Source organism: Dermacentor silvarum, chromosome 1, assembly GCF_013339745.2.
Source record: "Dermacentor silvarum isolate Dsil-2018 chromosome 1, BIME_Dsil_1.4, whole genome shotgun sequence".
NCBI classification, from domain to species: domain Eukaryota; kingdom Metazoa; phylum Arthropoda; class Arachnida; order Ixodida; family Ixodidae; genus Dermacentor; species Dermacentor silvarum.
The window spans coordinates 118,250,695-118,269,926 of NC_051154.1; the positions used below are offsets into that span (position 1 = coordinate 118,250,695).

General features: G+C 42.6%; 2 protein-coding genes across 14 annotated transcripts in view; one reads left to right on the forward strand and one right to left on the reverse strand.

Annotated features, from left to right (window-relative positions):
* The window catches only part of LOC119435899 (nicotinamidase-like), a 324,581-nt gene that overhangs the window by 168,982 nt on the left and 136,367 nt on the right, over positions 1 to 19,232 (forward strand). The window contains exon 1 of one of the 2 annotated variants that reach the window (XM_049672910.1): positions 9,640 to 11,958. The exons of the other annotated variant lie outside the window; for it this stretch is intronic. The gene's annotated coding sequence lies outside the window, so the exon portion shown is untranslated. Of the gene's footprint in view, positions 1 to 9,639; positions 11,959 to 19,232 lie in introns of those variants that run through there. 2 annotated transcript variants of the gene reach the window in all.
* Positions 772 to 19,232, reverse strand: part of LOC119435830 (uncharacterized) — a 131,023-nt gene continuing 112,562 nt past the window's right edge. For 7 of the 12 annotated variants that reach the window (XM_049672880.1, XM_049672872.1, XM_049672869.1 and 4 more), the window contains 11 exons: positions 18,500 to 18,616; positions 18,310 to 18,429; positions 18,129 to 18,233; positions 17,952 to 18,020; positions 17,773 to 17,871; positions 17,623 to 17,682; positions 6,594 to 6,713; positions 4,990 to 5,103; positions 4,816 to 4,935; positions 4,665 to 4,745; positions 772 to 1,830 (listed from right to left, as the gene is read on the reverse strand). In XM_049672880.1, the coding sequence (XP_049528837.1) occupies positions 1,612 to 1,830; positions 4,665 to 4,745; positions 4,816 to 4,935; positions 4,990 to 5,103; positions 6,594 to 6,713; positions 17,623 to 17,682; positions 17,773 to 17,871; positions 17,952 to 18,020; positions 18,129 to 18,233; positions 18,310 to 18,429; positions 18,500 to 18,616 (1,224 nt within the window). In that variant the 3' untranslated portion in view covers positions 772 to 1,611. Of the gene's footprint in view, positions 1,831 to 4,664; positions 4,746 to 4,815; positions 4,936 to 4,989; positions 5,104 to 6,589; positions 6,714 to 17,622; positions 17,683 to 17,772; positions 17,872 to 17,951; positions 18,021 to 18,128; positions 18,234 to 18,309; positions 18,430 to 18,499; positions 18,617 to 19,232 lie in introns of all 12 variants that reach the window. The other 5 variants (XM_049672847.1, XM_049672842.1, XM_037702565.2 and 2 more) reach the window with 5 other exon arrangements.

The following is a 19,232-nucleotide window of genomic DNA, read 5'->3' on the forward strand; positions in this document are numbered from 1 at the left end:
ACCATAATCTTGTGAGCAAAGTGTTTTACGCTACAATACAGCCCTTCTTTTCAGCTCGCACATCTAGCGAGTTTTCAGTGTCGCTGCAGGTGGGTTCACAAGAAAACAGAAAATTACCGAAGAATATTTTAAAAAGCAATTCTTATGAAGATAACATGTGAAGGGCTGCAGAGGACGCATTGAAAGAGCCAGGCCAGCTCGTTCTATTTACTGCACTTGTGCAATGGTAATAAAAGTAGGGAGGAAAATAACATAAAAGTAATCGATTACATTTTAGTTATTGCTCAATTACTTACGAGGGGCAGTAATTAGCAAATGTAATTGTAATCAGTTACTTTTTTTTCTGTAACGTGTACAAGTCTGCTCGGCCGAAGCTAGGGCAGCGTTTTGGCTTCTGCTGCTGGCATGAGCACTGCACATACACACATTAGCGTTGTTGCTGAGCAGCAGCTGTATGGACACCACACCATGGAGCATACACTGGTCTTAGCAGAATGTATGGTACGTCAAGGTAAACCTATTTAATTCTTGCTTTGGGTACTAACACCAATGGTTGTCCTTGAATCTCATCTCGTGCACCATCAAGATTCGATGCCTGCAACATCGTTGGCGGTGCTCCTCATCACGCCAGCTTTCCGAGACACCTTGAGCGCAACAATAAACTTTGCTATCACTTTCAATGCTTCACCTTTGGGTGAAACTGCCAATTTTTTTTACATCAAAAGTGTTGTGGAGCATGTGGCGCTAGACACTGAAGACGGTCACAGTGAAGTGGTACACAAAAGAATGTCTGCCCAGAGTTGTTAATGCACCAAAAAACGTTCGTCCATGTTCAAGACTAGAGACGTGAATTCTGCACTTTGACAATGTACCTTTACACTGTTACAAAGCTTCTATGAATTATTTAGCAAGTACTAAGCTGAAACTGGCAGAGGATCCTCCATACAGCCCAGACTTCGCTCCATGTGACTTTGCATTGCTCCTTCATGTAAAGAACAGGCTGAAAGGAAAGAGGTTTTCCAATGAGGAGGAACTTCTTGGGACTTGGGATGATGCCAAGTCCAGCTTCCTGAAGAAACATAGGAGGGCTGGTTTGATCCAAACGATGCATAAGTTTATTGATTGTAGTGTAAAGTATTTTGAGTGGATGAAAAAAAAAAAGGCATTGCAAGACTTTAAAAATTAAATTATTGAATTTTACGTGCCAAAACCACGAGCTGATTAAGAGGCACGCCATAGTGGGGGACTGCGGAATAATATGGATCACCTGGGGTCCTTTAACGTGCACCTAAATAAGTACATGGGTGTTTTCGCATTTAGTCCCCATTGAAATGCGGCCGCCGTGACCAGGATTTGATCCCGCGACCTTGTGCTTAGCAGCCGAACACCATGGCCACTAAGCAACCGTGGTGGATTTGCAAGACTTTCTTTGAGACTGTTGTATAGAAACCAGTGTGAAGAAAAATTCAGACTGCAATGCAACTGCGTGTTGATTTCCAAAGTTGTGAAGAAGGTCCATAAAATGCAAGAAGAGCACTAGCACAAAACCAAGTTTCATTTTGGCACAAATTTGACACTTGCCTTTGGTTGAATAAAGAAAATTTAATTATGCTACAAGGTGGTGCACCAGCTAATGCCACGGTGGCCGATTTGGCCCTTCATTGTATTCTTGTTTCGCACATGACCAATTTGGCAGGAACACCCGGTCGCATGTATCTGCTTTGGTGGTACAGGGGGCCATTTGCGTTCAGCGACCCCTTGACAGCACTTTAGCAAGTCTTTTTTATGATGGATTTTTGAATTCCATATCCTTGACTCTTCAAGAGGTACCTAAAAGAAAATGAAATATTGTGGTACAGATCGATGTGATCCTTTGTAACAGAATTGAAGCAATGGAAATCTAAAAGCAGAATAGTGCCATGTCTATGTGCACAGATGTTCCACCACTTGGGGTGCCAGGACTATAAATTTCAGCTCTCCTTAGAGTTTCATATTTATCTCGTAGTCTGGACACTGATTAAGTGGGCATGAAAACAAGCCTCTAGCCCAAAATGTAACGAGTTTCCAAATTTTAAAGGCTCAAACATTCTTTGTGAAAACCACTGGCAATATAGAAATGAGCCATAATTAGACATGAATTTCCTGGGAAGAAAGTATAGATGGGTCCCTACTTTGTAATGTGCAAAAACCAAACTGTCCTCTGTGCTTTGATTAAAAAAGCTGAAGGGGAGGGGAGGGGAGGGGGGGGGGGGTGTTCTTTAAGTGTCCACCTAGTGGACATGTCCATTTCGGCTGCTGCTGAAGTGATGATTGGCTGGCCTGGGGTACAAGCGAGAAAGAAACTGGTGCCCCCAGCCAGTCTCCTCCTCACTTGTACAGCTCCAGCCAATTGGCGGCAGCCGAAATAGGTGGTCCACTAGGTGCACATTTATAGAATAGCCCCCTGTTGTCAACATTATCTGTACTACTTTATGAAAACTGTGAGGAATGTGAATAATGACCCTTAGTGTATAAAGCTATTATGTGAAAAATAATATTTGAAGCTGCAAAAAATGAAAATAGCTAAAGGTATGTATTAAATAACACTACATTGTTTTAATGTTTCCATTTTAATAACACTACATTTTTTAATGTAGTGGATTTAATTTCAGTCATCTTTTGCAAGTCCTGCATAGGACTTGTAAAACGTTCCTGGCACATTGACTGGCTCAATTTTTGAGCACTGCAAATTCTTGGTTCATTTCTATACAGCAACTCGATGTTCAATAGATTTAAAGTGGAAATAGGATAACAGTCAGAATACCCTAATCATGGCAGTTTGCTCACTGAACTTGCACAGAACATTATGCATGGAACTCGAAACCTTCATTTTATTTATGAACAGCAGCCACAGAAGCCTCGCTACTCCATAACAATGGCTCTAGTTATGATACACTGGCCTTAGCATTTTTACTTAAGTGCATACTTCTGATATTAAATACAGTCGAACTTCGTTATAATGAAGTTGCAACCGACACTGAAATACCTTCGTTATATCCAACATTCGTTATAAGCGCATATTTCTTGTATGCTGATATAAATGAGAAACCATTTCAGAATTACTTAATTATATCCAATAATTTGTTATAGTGTGCTCGTTATATTGAGGTTCAACTGTATTGACTAACTACTCTTCCACATTTGTGGTTATCGGAGGGGGTAATGACGGAATCTAGAAGCCCACAGAGGCCATCTTGGAAGGCCATGACTTTGCAAAATGCGAAAATGCTCGCATATTAGGTTTAGGTCTATGTTAAAGAACCCCAAGTGGTCAAAATATAATACGGAGTCTCCCACTACGATGTGCCTCAGAATCAGATTTTTGGCACATATAACCACAAAATAATTTTTTTAAGATAATGTGATAGTATATGACATTTTTTAGCATGAATAGGTGACAACTGTGACAAATAGTTATACTAGTTATAAGTATTAAGGTAGTAATTATTAAAAAATGTTTATGGGATTCCCGAGAACTAAAAATGTCAGCAAAGAAAGAAGTCTCCGAAGGTGTTCGAATCCCATAACACCTCCCTTGGTTATGGCCCTGGGGCGCTGTAACGTAAAGCATTTCCAAACTTTTCTATTCCAATTCTGCAATCAGCCCACCACGATTGGTCAAAACATTTTCGGGCCACTCCCAACTTCACCTGTCTGTCACGCGACATCATGAAAACCGCAATAGCTCCCCATCTGATATAATGTGTACACACTGATTATGCATGATTAAACTGCACATAAGAAAAATAATTATTCCTGATTCGACGCCTTTTCACCATTAGCCCTCTGCTATTGGTCAAATGTTTTTGGGCTGCGTCCACTTCACCTGTCTGTCACATGACCTCACAAAACCACGAAAAACTCACCACGTCAAAGTGACGTGTACGCGAAAAAAATGCATTAATATGCCGAAAAAAACTGGAAATTTTTCTGAATAGCCAGATACTGCCCCGTTCCGAAAGAAATGGAAGATGGCTGCCCGCCGATCGCTCAGGCCCTCGGTACTCGCACCTGCCGGTGAGCATGTATTTATTTGTGCATGATAAACCTTTTTGTATGGCAGTAAAATGTTATTGAGCCCTTTCGGCACGTGTACGACATCATTCTGCCAACTCGTCCTTGCTGAGGATCCGTTTTAGCGGAACTCTTATCCTTCCGTTGCACGCTGCTGCGATTTTCGACCAGCCACTGCAAGCTAGGTAAGGCGAAGCGAACCAATCAGAGAAGCCGGCACCACCATCTTCATGCGATTATCTATTTTCACTGTGCTGGCTCAGCCCCATCGAAACCCTCTCCACTAGAGCGTGCTCCTCGCCTCTTGTCAGCCAATTACATAACAAACACCTCTCAGTGCAGTCAATGTTATTCGTTTTGAAAGCGAACAAAGGTGACCACCTATAAACGAGGAGAGTTTTTGATTGGGTTGTTCAGACAATGCTGCGGGTCACCGCCCGATGCTTGCATCGGTGGTTACGTAAATTTGATGTCAGGAGATTGGAATAAAAACAGTTTGGAATAGCTTTACGTTATAGCGCACCTCACTGGTTATGTCATTTTCCAACACATCTGGCAAAGCAGCTGTGCTCAGAAGATGTTTATCAAGCCATGAAAGAGGTATGTTTTACCTTGCTGCGTATGTGCTTCAGCAATGCTTCCATTGCAGGTGACCCACAACGCATCTTGAAGTCTAATGGTTCCATTCCTTTCTGGAGAAAAGAAAGGCGGTCCCATTAAATAAAAAGAGCACAAAAAAAGTGTTCTGTCAGAGCAGCTTACCCTGTCAAGTGTGTGCTCAGAGCAGCCAGCATTCATGAGGAGCCTAATTAAATGGTCACCATCAGGCATAGCATAGGCATAGTGGAGGGCAGTGCGGTGATGCTGTAAAAACACCGGCAGCTGCAGGGCTGATAAGAGAGGCAGCGAACATGTCAATATAAGCAGTGAACCTACCTGATCTAAAAGGGTGTCCACAGATTGACCAGCAGGAACGTTCTGTAATATTGTTTTTACAATATGGGGACGGTTGAACAGCACAGCTCTATGGAGAAGTGGCTGGCCATCTCCCTGGAAACCACAAAGTTTCTTAAAACACCCTTGATGAAACCAAAATGTCAACAGAAACTGCAATACGCTTTACAATGACAGCTCAGGTCCAAGCTGGACAACTGTAGTACTCATTCAAAATTTTAACAATCTCAAAATTTTTCAAAGGGGCCAAGAGTCACCTTTTGTGATGCAGTAAAACAATATACCAATAACTCTCCTTTTGTAAAAGAAAGCATTAGTCATGATTTAAATGGCTTTCTATGGTTAAAATCCTATAAAGGACTACAATCAACAAGTCTACTACACTGAAACATTTTTTGAACATAAGAAAACATTCATGATCTGTAGACAATGCTGCTGAGATCGTTCAAGCGAAATATTATTCTGTAGCATGCAGCTGGGAACCTACATTTAGCACAATAGATCACTTGCACTCTCATGCGATTTTCCAAATCCCCATTGCTTCCTTTTTTTTTTTTTTTCTACCCCTTAGGCAGCATCAGTGGTGACATCACAAAAAGTGTAACAACTGATAGATTCCAGCCATTAGGCACATGCATGCACACCCTTTCAAATCTTTTAGAATATGGGGGACGTGCCCATCCTGTCATCATTCCCTTTTGAGTGTCAAACACCAGCCTTTAAGGGCTACCATAAGAACTGTGGAAAGAAGAAAAGAGTGATGGATAGAGCATTGCTATCAGCACCATCTGAGAGGAAGTGAGCGTTGAGGGGGTTCTGGGAAAGCAAATATTGTACTTTTTATATTTCTCTTCATTATTGGGCTCTATTCAAACATTCCTTGAAAGACATTGCACTTATTCCAATGTGTTGTTCAGTTTCAAGAACAGTTGTTTCAGGCCCCCTTTAGGAATGCTAGTGGCCTAACAACTGCACCCAAGAAACATGGATCTATGAAGGAGCAACTGGGCTAAATTGCCATGCTCCAGGGATTCATACTAGCATACCACAAGTTTGATAGCAGTTTTCAGTGGAATCATTCCAGCTGTTATGGCCAGCTACTCTTACCAGTACGTGTGCATCCCATATCCAATAATGACTACTGCAGGTTAGTAATCCAGGCAGATAATACTGGCTAGCATGACTAATAACTTAAATATAATCTGTGACCTAATAAACATATGGTTTTTTTTTTCCCCTCCTGTTTTCAAGCAGTTCTATTTACTGAAATAATATATGGAGTGTGGTCTCAACTTTATCTACTTGTTGCAAAACATCCGATATAATTGATGCTTAGCTTGGTCCTGAATGGTTTAGTATAACGGGCTGCTGCTATATTTCTAACTAGTGTCACCACTTGCACCAATTTAGAAACAAAACGGAGTTGCTATGAAAATTCAAGATGACGTGTGCAGGAAGGCACATCAGTGGGTTCTTTGATGCTTGTGTAAAAACTTGCTTATCCCCACATGAGGGGCAATTTGGCACCAGTAGAATTGAATGCAGTTGAGATAAAATAGTTCGCTTATTAAAAATCAGCTACTTGCCTTTTGACATGCTTCCCAGGATATATTTGTTCTGAACACTGCAGAACTGTATTTTCTTAATTCTTCAAATCTTTCATAGTTTCCAGCCTCAACAGCTCTTGAGAGCTCTGCAATCTGTTCCTGAAAGCAATGATAGAGGCTTAGCACCGCCAAAACAGCACAATTTTCCACTTTTGAACTTTGGTTGATTAAATGTTTTAGTTTTGAGCTCAACTAAATCTGTCATATTGTGCATCATTTTTGTATAAATTTGTATATTTTTAAATCACTGAGAACAATTGCAAATGCTGAATTTCAGCTTGGATGGACATATAACATCTTTAGATTGGCTGCTTTGTGGAAACTGATAATCATGTTGTTGGCATGGCACAGCATTGCCATTGGCTAGGGCAACAGAGCTCCTATAGGCCAAAGTGATCATAAGACACATATACTGGGCTTTGTGAAGCACTTATGGTTGGCCAAATGCACCATATCTTCCTGTCTTGACCTTAATCTCAAGAAGTCACCATCATCAATAGCTTTACACCACTGCATTTTCAGTAACATTTTGTGAGAATGGCTGAGGCAGTGGTTAGAAAATAAAGTGCAATTTGTCTGTTTATCGAAATAGTTCATGTAAAAGAATAGCTAATTAGAAGAGAATTTGAAATAGGAAAAGCATCCCAAGTGACCAATGGTAACGAAATATCCAGTTAGGATATTTCGGACATTTGTTGGATGTCTATAAATTTTTAATAGATTTCTTATAGATATCAATGAGAAATTCTGAGGTAAGAGCTTTGCATATCCGTCAAACATCCAAAGTGGTTATTTGGTTTCAGGAAAAACCGAATGTCAACCTGCTTTTCACCCATACTCCAGACAACAAACATTTCATATACAGCCACCCATACGAAGTCGCTCCATTTAAAAGCAAACACTCACGAGTACAAACAGTTTCTCATCGTTTAGCAAATCTTGCAAGAAACCCATGAAGGGTCTTCCACCAACGACGATTCCACACATGGCTGTGAGAATTGTGCTAGAACAAAACAGTACACAGTGGTTCATACACATCTGCCTAACACCCCCTCCTCGCCCGCCCGCCCCTCAGGAGGAGCCTGACACCCCCTCCCCAAGATATTTCTGAATTCCCCTCTTCCTCCTAGCCCATTCTAGCTCAGCCAACCCTCACAAGCTTGTAGCACCTCGTGCCCCCCCCCCCACCTCAAGAAAAAGAAAATCTGAATCCTGTATAAACGCTTGGCAGCACCACAAGTGGCCGTGGCCAGTGGTGACACGTAAGGCCAGATGGAAACCATCTCCTAGTGTACACCTTCTTCATAACACTCTGGAATTCTTTCAAATTTCAGAACGACATACTGTGCACATTGAACATTTCATCACAAAGTGGCCACAGAGGGATGGTGTAGAATTCTACACAGTTTTCTTTTTCTTTGAATGTTTTTGTCACTGGCTTTTCAACAGTCTTAGACTTTTCATCACAGTGTTTGAAGCCATTGTAGGTTTGCGTGATTGCCAGCACTGGCACCATATTCGTGATCTCAAAGGTATATTGTTGATATTGAAGGAGTACTGCATGAAAACCTTGTGTCCCACATTTTTTGCTTTTTTCACTAGCTGTTGGCTCTATAATTACGTTTTAAAGCCTCAATTCCTTGAGAACACAACAAATACATGATGTGGCACAAATTTTCACACTCAAACAGCCATAAATAGCGCACAATGCATTATAACAAAAGCACTTTTATGTTAGCATAGTGTGTTATACAACCTACATAACAACAAATCTACTTTTCAAAAAGTCCACCTATTTCGCAAATGCAACCTTTGAGACACTTCAGAAGTGCATCGATAGCTGCATGGATATAGTCTTCATTTAATTCATTCCAATCTTTCTCTAGTACCCGACGAAGAGAGGCCAAATGCCTGTGGGGACTAGACCAGGCTGTGATTTTTAACACAAAAAAGACTGTGTGGGCCTACAGTGTGGAACTTGCTCACTTCTCGCAACAACGCAACCCACAGCGCACCTTGCTTGATTTTGGCCCCAAGAGAGAAAGCGAATGCTTACACGGGATGCACTATACTCGCAAGTGCCGGGATACTTTGCGCTTTGCAGCTATCCTGCCCCCACTTCTCTTCTAAGCCTGCTTAATGCCAAGCAGAGAAAATACATGGAGGGGGGGGGGGGGTTTCAGTAGCCGGGGCGTAGCGGCAGCGACTTTCACTACCAGTGTTCCGCGAAAGACGCGGATAAAAGTGGAGGCGTGCGTTAATGAAGGGGAGGGGGAAATCGCAGTTATGGCACAGAGCCACGTATTCCCGTGCTTGATCTTTTTTTTTTTTGTACTTGTGTGATGTATCTAGTATCACATTACCATCCCCGCCACGAATTTAGCTATGCTTTTCTTTGTGTTTAGCTCGGCAAAATAAACAGAACTCAATCAGACACACTCAAAAAAACAATTTTTTGCTCAAGGTTCACTCGGACTCAGACTCTCCAAAATTCAACTCAGCAAGGCTCACTCGGACTTAGACTCACCAAAATTTTACTCAGCTGGGCTCACTCATACTCAGACTCACCAAAATGCAACTCAGCTGCATGGCTGTCGCGTTCATGCGCAAGCGCCGCATCACAATATTAAAGGTTTCGTTCTTGTTTTTGTGGCGGTAAATCATCCGATGGTGATGTTAAAATTGTAGAAATATGAAATGACACTTAAGATGTGAACAAGTTACCAAAGCTGAATTTGCCTGAGTGCACGCCAGCCGTGGCGGTGCAGAAACTACCTAATGCTGCTTTTGTCAAGCCTGAGATCACATCTTCCATTTCTGCCACAGCGGTTACATATCGGCAATAGGCAAAGTAAAAAACTTTAGTAGTAATTGCTACACTCCGTTGGTAGTTAAATAAGCCTACATTATTGCACTGAAATGCTGAAGTGAATACTTTTCTAGAAATAAGTATGTTTGTTAACAGCATGAAGCTGATCATTATTTTTTACAATGCATGCCTATAGATGGTGAACTAGATGGAACATGAATGCATGTGCTGAGTGCTGTCATATTTCTAATAAATCACTAGCGGTGTTTTTCATGCCCAATTTTTCAGGCTGGTTACGAGGATTTGAAAACAGAAAATTTGTCGGAATCCATGAATATATACTAACTACGTGTTGATGGCTACATGGCTTTCATAGATTATGAAAAGGCATTTGATTCAGTAGAGATACCAGCAGTCATAGAGGCATTGCATAATCAAGGAGTACAGGAGGCATACGTGAATATCTTAGCAAACATCTACAAGGATTGCACAACAACCTTGGTTCTCCACAAGAAAAGTAGGAAGTTACCTATCAAGAAAGGGGTCAGGCAAGGAGACACAATCTCTCCAATGCTATTCACTGCATGCTTAGAAGTATATTCAAGCTCTTAGACTGGGAAGGCTTAGGATTGAAAATCAACGGCGAATATCTCAGCAACCTTCGGTTTGCAGATGACATTGTCCTATTCAGCAACAATGGGGACGAATTACAACGAATGATTGAGGACCTTAACCGAGAAAGTGTAAGAGTGGGGTTGAAGATTAATATGCAGAACACAAAGATAATGTTCAGTAGCCTGGCAAGGGAACAAGAATTCAGGAGCGCCAGTCAGCCTCTAGAGTCTGCAAAGGAGTACGTTTATCTAGGTCAATTACTCACAGGGGACCCTGATCACGAGAAAGAAATTTACAGAAGAATAAAATCGGGTTGGAATGCATACGGCAGGCATTACCAAATCCTGACTGGGAGCTTACCACTGTCGTTGAAAAGAAAAGTGTACAATCATTGCATTCTACCGGTGCTAACATATGGGGCAGAAACTTGGAGGTTAGCAAAGAAGCTCGAGAACAAGTTAAGGACCGCACAAAGAGCGATGGAACGAAAAATCTTTGGACTTACGTTAAGAGACAGGAAGAGAGCAGTGTGGATCAGAGAACAAACGGGGATAGCCGATATTCTAGTTGACATTAAGCGGAAGAAATGGAGCTGGGCAGGCCATGTAATGCGTAGGATGGATAACCGGTGGACCATTATGGTTACAGAATGGATACCAAGAGAAGGGAAGCGCAGTCGAGGTCGGCAGAAAACCAGATGGGATGATGAAGTTAGGAAATTTGCAGACGCAAGTTGGAATATGCTAGCGCAAGACAGGGGTAATTCGAGATCGCAGGGAGAGGCCTTCGTCCTGCAGTGGACATAAAATATAGGCTGATGATGATGATGACATGTTGATCTATTCAACAATTCTGCTGTGCTTATTCTAGAGAATCAGTGCAACAGCTCTACGTTGTGGAGGTTGAGCTAAAACACTTATGCTGAATGTTTACTGTAAATAATGTCGCTCAACTGTCGTTGCCGTGCACGAGCTTAAGAATAAAACAAACAAGTTTTGGTTGTACTGTAGATGAGCTCTAGCTATATTACCGACATGTTTTTTCTTCATCTTGATGTTTCCTTTAGTTCCATATGCCAACAAACGCTATCAACACCCAAAAATTCTCAAACTCAAATTTTTGTCCATTTATTTAAAGAAAGAAAAGGTAAATTCTAGGGTGTTTACTTTGGATAAAGAAGTGCACTGATGGGTGGTGATCAGTGAAAAGGAACAATCACAGAGCTCAAAAGTTCTAGTACTTTTCATGCGCGGATCCAGGGGGGATGTCCGGATGTCCTGACCCCCCCTCAGATTTCTGCATCGCCCCTCGCTGACAGGGTGATGGCCCTGCTGTTGCAAAAAATGTGGCTACCAGGATTCTTCAAAAGTATTTTCCCAAGTATACCAGTGGTAGTAGTCATGTAGAAGTAAAGCTAGATCACTCACAAACTTAGCTGTTTTCTGTAGGGGTGCGGTGTCGCAAAGTTGCCGTAGTTATTTTTTCTTATGAACACATTGGACCTCCTGGCACTGGCCATCCGAGCAAGCGAGGGGACTTCCCTTTTGTCAAGCACGCCCATGTCCACGCGAGCGCCTTCACGCCTGATTAACTTAGATCCCCCTCGGGGTGTCATCGGTTGCCTCTTACCTGGAAAAGACAGGGGTGCGGCGTAGTGCGTTCACGCCAGAGAAAGAAAGCTAACAAAGCGGAGAGGTGTCGACAGCAGCAATGTGAATACAGACAACGTGAACACAACCAGCAATAGCTGGACCGTGCAAAAACGGAGAACTTGTGCGTCGCAGGACCATGAGTCCGAGGAAGAACGTCACCGTCTGCAGTCGCTCCAGCTGGAGAAACTGCAGGTGATGCTGATTTCGTGGCATCCCCTCCGAAACAGGGCAATGACAAATAGTCACCTAGCCTGCTTGATTTAATCAGGTATGCTTTGCATGTTTAATTGTAGGAGTCATTAGGGAGGTAGTGGCTGAATACTACACCAAGGAAGCCAATTCCTGTTCTGGTGAGGGAGTGACTTTGTTGAAGCTTAGTGGGCCTTCCTAATTTGGTTGCTCCTGGACTAGTATAGCCCCACTAGTTCTCGGCGATATATATATATTTTTTTGCCTGTGTCAGGCACCACTCCATGCCTGAAAATCTAATGGACTGGAGGAGGATTCAAACTTACGACCTTCAGATTAGAAGCCGGGTGTTCTACCTCTGCTCTACGGCAGCACTTTCAGGCGCAAGTTGGAATCAGCTAGCGCAAGACAGGGGTAGTAATTGGAGATCACAGGGAGAGGCCTTCGTCCTGCAGTGGACATAAATATAGGCTGATGATGATGATGATGATGCTCTACATGTTTTACAGCGAAGCTTATATGCCTAGACAAAACGTCCGTCTGTGCCCAGGAGGGCCCTCCACAGGAATGAATGCGCATGCGTGAAAAGAAAAAAAAAAACGAGTTGGAAAGGAGTTAGGAGCAAAAGGAGAGGGAATGTCTGAGTCTTTCACCTCGGAGTAACACGTGTTGGTGACGTACAGAGTGGTCCACTGTTGAAGGAAACACCGGAGCGCGTGGCGTCTGCTCGGTGCCACTACCGGCCGGCGTCTGCAACGAGTGTCGCGCAGGCGCAGTGAGCGCTGTGGGCGGTGCTTTTTCATCGTCTGCTACCATCGGCTGCCGCGCTTGGGATCGCCGCGAAGCAAGCAGTTCACGTAATTCGTGTTTAATAGCAGCCACTTTCCTTATAGCTGGAAGGAAAGTGACTGAATAGATTTGTAATCAGATAAATGCCCTAAATGTCAGCAGCATTGACACTGCCGTCTTTTGTTCGCCCTCTAGTTTCATAAAGATTTGCCTGCTTCAAATTTTTTTTACTGTGCGCGTTGATTCCAATGCTTCAATGATAGCTCGAGTGATAGCTCTTTATAAAGTAATATGTTCTTTAAAGGCCTCTGTGGATTCTTTGTTCAGCCTACACACTGCAGCGACTCGAATATGCATTAGTACAAATGAGATGGGCACACACGGAGACATATTCTTTAATATATCTGTGCCACAAAGAGACGTCCGTAAAACAAAATTGGCATGTTGGTCTTGGAAGTTGAAACGGCAAAAATACCCGCGAGTTAATATTTTGCCTCGTCTAATGTTCTTTCAACTTTGCAACGGCTGGCTGTCAGTGTGTGACCATGCAGTCACCGGCCAACATTAAAAATGCGTGATCGACTTGCTTGGCTACTATCCGAAGCGCGGCAGCGCACGGTTGCAGCCAACGAAAGAGCACCGCCAATAGCGCTCACTGCGCCTGCGCGAAACTCGTTGCCGCTGCCGGCCAGCGCGGTGGCTCCGAGCAGAGGTCATGCGCTCCGGTGTTCCCTTTAACAGTGGACTGCTCTGCATATACACCCTCGCAGCATCGGCGTGGAGTACACGCGCCAAGTGTGAGCGAGAGGAAAGGGAACGTCTGGTTCTTTCTAGAGTACACTCTAGTTCCTTCGCAGTGTGGGAGTGACGTAGCGCAGCCTGCGAGGAGTGCGCACGCGCCAAGTGTGAGGGAGCAAGGGGAGAAGGAACGTCTGGCTGCGCGGTTGGTGACTTCTTTCCTCTCTCGCAGCTGTGCGCGCGCGGGTCATTCTCTCTCCGATGTCGCAAAGGTGTCTGCGTTGTCGTGCAAAACGTGTCGTGCGTTCACCCGAGGAGCAGCTCGCGTACGATGAACGGCGCCGCGAACAGCTCCGGGAGTACGCCTGCCACCAAAGCCAAATGTGTCCATGTCTTCATTGCTCATCATAAAGGGGCACGTAAAGTGACACATAATTGCATAACACAGTTCAGAAACACTTTAATATACCCGCGTGGTACCTTAATATAAGCGCCGCAGCCGCCCCTTTTCAGCTTCGCTAGTCAACCATCTCCATTGGATGTAAGGGCAGAACATGTCTTTAAGCGAAGCTTTCTAGGCTCACAAGTGTCAGCGGTGGTGGTGGTGGTGGTCACGCTGAAAAGTGGGCTGATCCTGGTGATAGTGCAGAAAGAATTCGAGCTCAATGGCACATACCCCTATGGGCTTGGGTACCTGTAACGCGCCCTTAAACTACCCTTGTCACACGTGGGACCCAAAGAGACAAAATCACCTGCCCTTCCCTTGTCAAGAAAATGGGGGTAAGCGAAGCTTGTCATCCGGTTCTAGCATGAGGGCTCCCGAAGCCCAGGCGAAACGTCAGCGAAGAGCCGTGGACCCTGAGTTGCAGGAGCACTATGTTGAAGCCAAACTTCAGCGAAGAGCCGCTGATACTGAGTTTAGGACAAACACAGTGGAATGCCTGCGACAGTGTCGTCTTGTCAAAAGCTTCGCTTACCCCCATTTTCTCGACAGGGGAACGACTGGTGATTCTTTTATCTAGCATTTTTGTATAAATATCCTTAATCTTTTTTTTTTCCCCTTCAAGATCTACCTTGTACCGCTACCTATAACTGCAAGAGATCCGGTCGCATCAATTTCTCAGATTTTTTTCCAGCAGTACTCTAAACATCTCTTGCTTATCGCGACTGCTGACCGGTTTACGGTTCCGTCCACTTAAAACCCAAGCGCTTCAGGAAGGTGTACGTTACCTATGGTTTTCACTGGGTTCGCATTCCATTCGCATTCCTTCGCATTCTATTAGGATGTGCCGAGTGGTTTTGGCTGCAGCATCCACATGCCTAATCTAGTTTCGAATATTTGACCCGGTATGTTTTTGTCCTTAGGCAACTGCTCGAGCCTCAAATACACGACACTTCCCATTGTGTTATCGTACAGATTTTCCCTTCTAATTTCTTTCTTCTCCAATAAACATCCAATTAACTGTCTCTGTTTCTCTCTCTTTCTGATGACTCCTGGTTGTTTATTTACAGTTTCAATTACCCTGTATTTGGTTGCCATCTTCCTTGACCTCTTCCTCCATTCTGTGTCCACGCTTTTCCAGTACAGATACTTGTGCACTTTAGCCGCCCATTTATTTTCATTCATGTTCCCGAGTCTAAGACTCAGGAACATGAACCAACTAAACTTAGAGATTTAGATAAATTATAAGGTACAGCCGCCAAGCACATGGCTGTGTTGGGCAACGTCGTTTTCATGTAAGTTTGGAGAAACCGATACCTGTCTTTGCTACCTGTGTTGCACTAGCCGTATAAGAGGCGGGTTTATCATGAACAGAAACGGTGAATTTCGGTAAATAAGAAAGGCTACTATCCTCATCATCATTGACAGAAGCTGACAACCCCCCCCCCCCCCCTCAGAAAAAAACCTGGATCCGCCCCTGCTTTTATGCTTCAATGCATAAAACTATGTTTTGTTAAAAAGTAACTGGAATGCCAATGCATTTCTCCTCAAAGTTCTGGAATTAATATCTCGAAACTGGTATCATCCTGAGAATTCGTTCCAAGTGGATCAGCTTTGCAAACGCCACGGCTAGAATTTTTCAATTGCAATATGGGCCGTAATTAGTTACAAAGTTAATAAGTGAATTTTTGTTAATTAATCGACTATGCATTTCAATTTTTTTTTGCAAGTAATGTCCACCTCTTCGAGTAGACCAGCTTATGAACTAGAACTATGCTATCTGCCACAGGCAACCTTTAAAAATTTTTGAAAGTGTTCGCTGAAACAACCTATAAAGTACTTGTCATGTATCTCATAGTGAAGTGGTAAATGGTTGGTATGTCATTGAAGAGAATTGCCACAGTGAGCTCATGTATGAGTGAGCCTCTCGAAAGGAATTTCAAGTATATCTGTGTTGTATCAAGGTTAATACCCATCTATGGTTGTTCTTGTTTTTTTCATATCAGTCCTAACGAACTCATTTGAGAGACCAATTAATAGGGTCCGACTATGTTAAAAAAACCAATTGGAAATCCCAATGGCCTTTTTTGACAGTGATTAACTATATGCAGGTACAACTATTGTGGATGCGACATATGCGGGTGGGCCAAAACTTCTGGCTCCCTAATAAGTGTTAACACATCATGTAAGGCCTGTAATGGCATTGCACACGCCACTACACTGCCCGTAACGAGTGGCACCAGTGAAGTTACATTACTTTCAGACTGTGAGCATTAATAGTGTTATGCACTTTTTAATAGTCTGAGAAGATTTAAGATAAAAGGCATGCTCTGCGAAAGAAATGTTTTACAACATTTTGTTTGCATGCTGGAATTCTAAAAACTCATGAGGAATAATTCAGTCATGAACCTAAGACTTGGTCTGAGCAACATTGGTGGTTGAGCAGTATAGCATCTATCATGCGTACATGGCATAGATAAACATATAACTTACATATACATAATATATACGGAACATTACGGCAACGCCGATGGCAAAAGTTCACCTGGAGTATCCATATAATTCCAATCGCAATAAGAACTAAGAAATAAGGAACAATTTACTGTCCTCCCAGCTTTTAGAGTTGATGGCCCTGAATGCTCTTGAAAGTGACTACATTTGTTGCAATACTGAAGCTCTCCAATACCTCCACAGAGCTTTTCATTATGTAGTTTTTAATACCTTCATCCTGTGGAGAGTGGGAAACTAGCAAACACATTCCAGTTTCAAGGATCAACCAGTGATTGGTTACATGAGCGAATAACTCACTACGCCAGCCGAAAGTCGCCCAACTGGAAACCTCACATGCCTCACTTTAACCCAAGGATATATACTCTGACATTATTGTTTAATTCCCTATTCCACAAGGAAGGCGATGGAAGGTACCTCGGTGTGATGGAACATCCAAGGTTACATGTAGAAGATGCTAAATTTAATAGACGACAGAAAGAGGGGTGTGTAGTTGGTTTTAAAACTGTGGTGCTCCACAGAATGCTCAACCAAAATGTGATCAGACCTAGCTGTAAATTTTTGTTATCCAAAGGTGATGCCAGGCCTTTCATGAGTAACATCACAAGAGAGAAATGATCTATTCTTTAAAGAGGCATGTTTAAGCTGTATCAGCAAATCATGTTTTTATAATAGCAAAGCATCATTGCAAGGTAAAGCAGCTTGCTGTAACATAACAGCAAAGCATAATCGTAAAGCAAGGTAACCTTGCTTTTTGACAGTGTTTACTCGAGCCTAGTTAATTATTGTAGAGAAGGACAACACTGCATTCCAGATGGCTCAACCTATAAAGTTTTGGTAACTTTTCGTGCAACATGATGGCCAAACCACATGAAAGTACTTTGAAATTCATGATGTCACACTAACATACCAGTGCCCAGGTCTCAGCAAAAGTTCAAAAAGAAAGAGAAAGGGGGAATTTTAGTTTTCAGTTCCTCCATCAGCAGTCAACCCTTTTTCGTCAAATGAATGTAAATATGAGCATCAACACTTTTTCTTGGTCCTGCACTTTCTTTTTTTCCCCTGAATTTTGATGCGCTACTCCAAAATACTAACTAGCACAGTATTCTACTTTAGTAAATAAGAGTATTGAGAGAATACTTTGCCAGTACATATAAACTAATTTAGTGTTACTCTTTAATGTTGCTTTACAACATTTTTTTTCTAGGGAGACATGTCACTCTGCACTCCGTCTTGTGCTTGTAACTACTACAATATATACCACACCTGGTAATCCGCAACACCTTCCAGGTACTTGACAGTATCAGGTGCCAACTGCATTGAGTCCTGTTTAGCAGAAATAATAAAAAAAGGAAGAAAACTTAAGTGGCCAAAAGTTATCTGATTAACTAATGCTATAATTTTCAGGATTCTTACTCTTGGAAAAAGCTCTGTAATGTGGTCATACCCACATAAGACTAGTAGTTGCCGCTGATCAGGGTAGCTTGTGGCATCTTTTACCCACTCCCTCACAACCTGAATATTTCAAAACAGCCACACAAAAAAATCAAGTTGACATTTTAATAATGACATGTGACGATAACTTAAGAACTTACCTTATCAACTGCTTCAACATATTCTTGTTGTTCAGCATGCTGAGCAATGTCTCTCACTGTTTTGTTATCCTAGATTAAAACAAAAAACTGAGCCCTATATGGCACAAATACTGGGACGTTTGGTTACTCTCTGTCCAGAAATTACAAAATTACCAGAAGATGTGATTGTATTGTTACCTGGTTTCTTCCAGCCAGCAGCTCAGCACCGCCACGATATATAAGAATTTCAAATGTCGCTGGAGGTATTCTTTTCTCAAGAGCGACTTCCAAAATTGTCCTGCTCTGTAAATTTATGAGCGACGAACATATTTTAGCGCATCAACACTTAAAACTTCACGTATAATTACAGGGTCCTCACTTTGTACAAAAGTCTTCTGATGACTGCTCGCTGACTTGGGAAGTCTTTTGGCAACAATGCATTGGCCATTTCGGGGCTCATATCCATGGCAAGAGCAGAGAAAAGAACAGGAATCTCTTGCTGCTCATGGAGGGAAACATGTGAAAGTTAGGCTTGTGAAGTTGCAATATCAAGATATACTATCACTTACATTGTCCACATCACGCATAAGTGTAAAGATGTGGCAGCCTGCTGACACAAGAAGCCTCACAATGTCCGTATCCTTGTTAGCAATGGCATAGTAGAGAATTGGGGCACCGTGGTCGCTCTGCAAGTGCAACGCGCATTGCGTTCCAGTATTCCAGAAAAAAAAAAAGTGTGTGCTGATGCTGTTAGACTTAACCCAAATATGTGAGCACACCCTTGCAAAAATCTCAATATGGATTTGTATTAGCCTAATAGTTGTATTTGATGTATAAGCTCATTATTAGTCTGATAAGAGTATCTTTGTTTGTAAAATTGTTTATTGAATTCTTGTCAGTCCATTAGGAATTTGCATTTAGTACTTATTAATCTATAAGTAATTTCTATTTGCTCATACACAATTTAATAGTGGTGGCTATAGGCTAACAGAAATACATAGACCTACTGTCAATTAGAAGTATGTTATAGATAAGGCTTCCTGGCCTTGCAAGTGGTAGTAGCAGACTAAGGGCCCATTCACACTTGCGACTAGGCGAGGTCGCGCGACCGATTGCGACTGGCGACCAGAAAACTACTCAAGACAAACGACATTCACACTTACAAATGCGACCGACAAGTCGCTAAACCGAAATGTCTCGCGATATGCCGTTCACGTCTGCTTGCAATGTCATCGCCGCGTAAAATAAGCGTCAGCGTATATGGACGTCCTGTTACTTCGCATCTGATTGGTTCAGCTGTTC